We start from the raw sequence: 6,253 nt of genomic DNA, 5'->3' as shown, positions 1-6,253 counted from the left end.
GTGAGCAGATGAGCGGCGCCGGTACTCGGAGCCGTGGTTCCTCTACGCGGGCCTCCTGCTGGTACCGGCCCTGGTCCTGCTGGCCGTGGTGGCGGCCATGTTGCTGTGCAGATGAGCTCTCCGGTCCTCCAGGTGGGCCGGTTCTACTGGACGCCACGCAGCTCTTCAGGTGGGATCCACATCCCCTCGTTTCCATGGCAACCGGGACCGCAGGATCAGAACCGTTCTGGATGTGAACCCCGGCCCACTCGTCTCGGTTCCTGTTCTTCTGAACTCACTTCTGGTTTCTGCGAAACTGTTAGATTAAAACTGACATTATGAACTTCAAACGTTTCAAACGTTCTGGTTGGTTTCACGGTGATGTTCATTTTTTTATTGAATTAATTTTTGTTTTAAGCAAAAATCATTTTTATATTTTTAAATTTTGTGTATTTGTTATCTTCGTTTATTGAATATCTTTGTGATTTTTTCTTGAATTGTGCTGCACAGTCAAAGTTTTAGCTACTGGAGCTTCAGTCTTCAGTTTTCCAGCCCCACAGCATGATACTGCCACCTCCATGAGTCCCACTTTCGTTCTTTCATAAGTTTTTCTGTTGTTGTGGTGAATCAGCCCCATTTCTGTCTCGTCTGACAGAAATATTTTGGTTTATGTGATAAAGAAAAAATGTGTGTGTTCATAAGCCTGTCACTATTATACATTTTGCTGAGCAATAAATTATCTCAAAATTATTATGATAAACAAAAACATTGTTTGAAGACAGTTTTAAACTGATGTAATGACATAATAATGCAAGAACATCCTGACAAAAATAAATGCACTTAACTTTCAAAAGAAAATTTAAAACTGGAGCAAAATAAAAACAAAAATAAAATGGATTCTCAGTCTCCGTTATGAATAAATGCACTTAAATAAAAACTAAACAATATAAAAACCAAAGTGGAAATAAAAACTACATTCAACCAAAAGAGTGCAGATTATTACTATATTTATCCTTCAATAATCAATCAATCAATTAGATTTAGATAGAGAAGGTGGGAATATCCGACTCCCTGACGCTGCAGTTCACTCCTCCTGACTCTAGGGGTCAGTGGAGTTCAGCCGTTTTCCATCAACAGAAAGAGAAAATGGCAGGAAGAAACGATAAAATAACGTCAATATTGTTCATTTATCGTGCGATTAATTGTTTATGTGACAGGCAGGGTGTTCATTTTTCAAAGTCATACTTTAATCACTTTATCAATACATTTATAAATATCAGCGTTAAAAAATACACATTTACTTAACAGGTTTCAAATTAAATATTTAGTTAGGTTTAGTTAAGCAAATATTTATTTTCCAAATGTAACATTTAATTTCTAAACTAAATATTTAGCTCAGGCCTAAATATTTAATTTGAAAGCTAAATATTTAGTCTGGAAACTAAATATTTAGATTGTTAGCTACATATTTACCTCACAACTAAATACTGAGATCCAATGCAAAATTTAACTCAAATGTTATTTTTTTGGAGATACATATTTAGCTAGAAAAATGAATATTTATTTGGAAGCTAAATGTTTAGCTTCCTAACTAAACATTTAAATTGAAAACTAAATATAGTTTTCATACTAAATTTTTAGTTTGTGAATTAAATATTTTCTTGACAATGCAGACAATTATAAATATGACTTTGAAAACATTATTTTCATAAATAAACCAAATTATTGTGGTTAATTTTTTACAGTTTTACTTTTGACCTGAATCTCTTTTCTCTCAGTTTTGGCCTCCAAACATTTAATGTTTATTTTTCTGCTGCTTAAATTCTGCAGAAACTCAGAGCTCAGAAACTTCCTGCTTTCCTGGAAACGAAACAGCAGATGAGTCACCCTGAGACTCTGCGGCGGTTCACGGCTGCCAGACGCTCCCCGACCCACATCCCCGGCCCCCGACCTCTGGCCCTGACCTCTGACCCCTCTGGCATGCGCTCACACACATGTAACCAGGCGCATCGTACAAACAAGAGGAACAATGAACCAACAGTGGCTGTAAACAGGCAGATTTTGATTTAAAATGTTTGGAAATAACTGAGCGCTAAACAGTGCTGTAGTACTCGAGACCGGTCTTGGTCTCAAGACCATTTTTTGATGGTCTCGTCTCGGACTCGACCGCATTTGGTCTCGGTCTTGGGCGTTCGGCGTTTTATTTCAAGACCGGTCAAGACCGCATATGTAAAAATATCACTAATCGTACAGCATACTGTCCAGTTTATTTGTTAACATCTTTGTTTTCGGTGGGTGCAAAACGCACCGATTAAAATCCAAGCAATTACGTGTTTCTGTTACTCCCACCTCCCTCACCCGCCTCCCCACCTTTCACTCACACGTGGCGCTCTGAGACATGCGCAGTGGTTTTCTCTGAGCGTCAGAAGATCTGTCTAATCGTCAGTAATAGAATAGCGCTGCATAAATCATAAGAAATCTGATGGCTACAGCTAACTCAGCAGCGCTTTGTTTTCACAGACGGTGGGGACAACGTCTAACTTTTTTCGTCACTTAGAAAAGTATCTCAAAGAAGGTCAGCTCCGTTGACATGATGCTAACAAAGCTAGCTGTACAGAGACACATAAGCATTTGTGATGAAAAAAAAGTCACTCACTGCCTGAATTATTGTGCGGAGGTGTTCACTGACTTGTCGCATGTATGGGACAATGCTGTGTCCAAAAGTCTGCAATATAGTGATGTGACATTCAGGAACAGTCTGATTCTTCTGAACGGCTCTTTACTTAGAAAATAGGACTGGAGTGTCACTGAGAGCCGTTCTTTATTCCTGTAATGTTCTGCATACACTGCAGTAGCTATCATTACTTTATTTAATCATATACATTGATATTTTTTTAATTAACAAATAAATAAAACACAAGAATGAAATAGCACGCAGAGCATGCACATTGCTCTATGATTGTTTTCGTTCAAAGTGGCAGCTGTAATGTCTGCCATGGTGTCAGACTACCTGGCTTCATGTAGCAGGAGAGACGGTGAAAACAGTCACGGTGAGCGCCTTGTGCTTGGTTACTTCTTTGTTGCTCCTTGGTCAGTGTTCATAGTTGAGCGTTATTTACCATCAGGGCATTGCCTCAGTTGCTATGTTTAATATTGCAAAGAATGGTAGTTTCTGACATGAGCAATATCGTCAAACGCCCAGGGCGTTATCTTTTTAGGGATGGCACGAGACCATCGCGGATTGTAGCACAAAGATGGAAGCACTTCATTTTAATACTGGTAAAATTTATTAAGTATTTAATATCTAGGTGTTTTATGGGAATATATATCTTTCAGATCAATTTGAGAAGCAATTTTGATCATATTTCACATTTTATCGTGTCATTTAGCGCAGGCCGCTGGTCTTGGTCTTGACTCGGTCTCGGACCCTAAAAGTCTTGGTCTTGTCTTGGTCTCGGGTTAGGTGGTCTTGACCACAACACTGGCGCTAAAGCTCCGGTTTAGCGGTGGTTCTACCAGATATTCTGGAAAAAGTTGAAACCTCTGGATATGACGAAAATTAAGATATTCTGTAAAAAGTCTCGTTTTTAGACAAAACTCATTTTGTTAATCCAGACTGAAACAGGAAAACCTGACTTGAAGTCAGACGGTGAGAAAACCAGTTTGTGTGTTTTTATGCAGCGTAAGCTTCTGGATTTGATGATAAATGAAGGTAAACTGTGTAACTTTATGAGTTTATTTGGCTTTATGAAACAGTTGGGTCCGGGTCTGAATGGGACGTTTTCCAGTGGCGTCTTGCAGCCGCTGCGTGCCCGTCCATCACTGAACCTGTTGTGGACCAAAAATGTTGGTCCTTCCTCAAGTTTGGAGGATTTTGTTTAAAACTAGTCGAGGATGGAACTAAGACTGAGATCAACGTCCAAAGAAATGTATTCAGAAAGTCTGGATGTTGAAAATCTGGCTTCTTGGAGGGAAAATTATTATTTATAATAGGCTTTAAGACGGGCTGCACAGTTGGTAGAGCTGTTGCCTTGCAGCAAGAAGGTTCTGGGTTCGATTCCCGGCCTGGGGTCTTTCTGCATGGAGTTTGCATGTTCTCCCTGTGTATGCGTGGGTTTTCTCCAGGTACTCCGGTTTCCTCCCACAGTCCAAAAACATGACTGTCAGGTTAATTGGCCTCTCCAAATTGCCCCTAGGTGTGAGTGTGTGTGTGCATGGTTGTGTGTCCTGTGTGTCTCTGTGTTGCCCTGCGACAGACTGGCGACCTGTCCAGGGTGACCCCGCCTCTCGCCCGAAACGTTGGCTGGAGATGGGCACCAGCACCCCTCCCGACCCCACTGAGGGAAAAAGGGTGCAAGAAAATGGATGGATGGATGGATGGATGGATAGGCTTTAAGACTATTATTTAGTCAAAAATGAATAGGGGATCGTTTAAAAAACAGGAAACGTTGCACAGCTGTTCAGGCTGCAGAAATGTAAAAGTTCATCTTAAATGTCATCTGCATGTTTTACCATAAATGTTTGCAGCTTCTTCAGATAAAATGTGAAACTACGGGACAAACAGATTTTTTCTCGGGGATTTTAAATGAATGGCAGCTGCACCAGAAACTGTGTTTTTGTTTAAACCGTTTCTTTGGTCCATTCTCTATTTTTATTGGTTTTTTTTATAGATATGAAACATAAACTGTTCTTTTCAGGTTTTACTGATTAAATAAAAACAACATAAAATTTCACATTGATCATCTTTATCAAAATTTTGTTACATTTTTTTAAATTTTCAGGATCAAGAACAGAATGTCGCCCAATTTTCCTTTTTATTATTATTTTTTATTTTTATTTAAGTCTGCTATTCCAGTAAAAATCACAGGAGGCGTTTAACTGCCTGCGCTGGGAAATAAACACAGTAACTCGTTAAAACAAGAACGTTAATTGTAATAAATGTAATAAAGAGTTTTGTCTGTTATTAAAACTATTTTCTCGTTTAAACCAGAAAGTCATAACAATTAAACGGCAACAACTGGCAGGACGTCAGAAGGAGAATCATTTTAATCTGTCAGAGGAACGAATGTTTCGTTAAAAAGATAAACCGTTAAGTTTTAATGAGATAAAACTGGTCCTGCTTTCAGTTCCCAACTAGCTAAACTCACCTAAAGAGGTCCTATTCCAAATTAAACTGAAAAAAAAAGGTTGATAAAATATGAATTGATAAAAGTTGTGAATCTTACCAGTCTCCAAACCTCGCTTTGGGTTCGGTTAAAGTGAACTCCGATGTGGTTCAAATATGTGAACAGAAACTGTTCCAGAAGCAAGACGTGGACTACAGCGCAGGGCATTCTGGGTAAAAACAACCAAAGCTAGCGTGCTAGCCTAGCGCTAGGAGCAGAAATGGCTCCTGGTCTTCAGCCTAAAGAGAAATCCTCCAACCGCTAAGATCCTCCATCTTGTTTCCATCTGGTGAAGAAGGAAGTTGCTCTCAGCGTCTTCAGAGGTTTTTGTGTCGTTTCCTTCAGTGGTTCTTGGTGCAGCGCCCCCACAGGACAGGAGGGGAACAGGTTTGTTTGACTCAGAGCAGCTGGAGGTGGAGCAGATGTTCTGGTTCCAGTAGAACCGGGTCGACCAGACCACCAGGTCCTGATCTGCAGTTCTCTGCATGTGAGCATCATGAAGATGTTTTCAGTGAGAGTGTCTCAGGCAACCATGAGGAACGGAAATTGCTTCTCATAAAGCTTCTGTTGGCTAAAGGTGAACATTTTCTCTCATTGGTTTTTCTTTTTTAAAATAAAAACTAGACTTTTAAAACTGCAGCTCAGGATTATTTACCTGCTTTTTCAATGTTTCTTCTGTAAATGTTGGATTATTTAGCACAGATCTCCTGAAGTTTGTTCTGCTGAAGTTGATGACACACCTTTGCTCTGCTCTTCACTAAATCCACTAAATGTCATTAAATCCATGTTGAAATGCTGTTAGTCGTGTTGCTCTTAACAACAAGAAGGGTTCCTAAATCAAATTCTGCTCAAGGCCTCATTCAACACTGGACCGGCCCTGCATGATGAGGTAAATCCGCTGCACAGAGCATCTCTGCAGCTGCATGTAGATCAGTGGTTCTTAACCTGGTTCAGTCGAACCCCAGGGGTTTGGTGAGTCGGTCTCATGGGTTCGGCGGAGCCTCTGCCGCGGAGGTAAAGACACACATGTGTAAAGTCGTGATGACGCCCCGCTTTGCCATCACTTGCTGTAGAGGATCACGTTACATTGCTTAGCCAATCAGAGGATC

General features: G+C 40.2%; 1 protein-coding gene across 4 annotated transcripts in view; it reads left to right on the top strand.

Moving 5' to 3' along the window:
* The window catches only part of LOC103477519 (neuroglian-like), a 9,858-nt gene extending 9,129 nt beyond the window's left edge, over nt 1–729 (top strand). For 2 of the 4 annotated variants that reach the window (XM_008430677.2, XM_008430676.1), the window contains one exon: nt 9–729. In XM_008430677.2, coding sequence (XP_008428899.1) covers nt 9–236 — 228 coding nt within the window. In that variant the 3' untranslated portion in view covers nt 237–729. The remainder of the gene's footprint in view (nt 1–8) is intronic. The other 2 variants (XR_001777455.1, XM_008430678.2) reach the window with 2 other exon arrangements.
* Nucleotides 730–6,253: the final 5,524 nt, after the last annotated feature.

This window comes from Poecilia reticulata, linkage group LG16 (genome assembly GCF_000633615.1).
Source record: "Poecilia reticulata strain Guanapo linkage group LG16, Guppy_female_1.0+MT, whole genome shotgun sequence".
In the NCBI taxonomy this organism is placed as follows: domain Eukaryota; kingdom Metazoa; phylum Chordata; class Actinopteri; order Cyprinodontiformes; family Poeciliidae; genus Poecilia; species Poecilia reticulata.
Note: the sequence above shows the minus strand (reverse complement) of the source record. Positions and strands in the feature narration are given on the sequence as shown.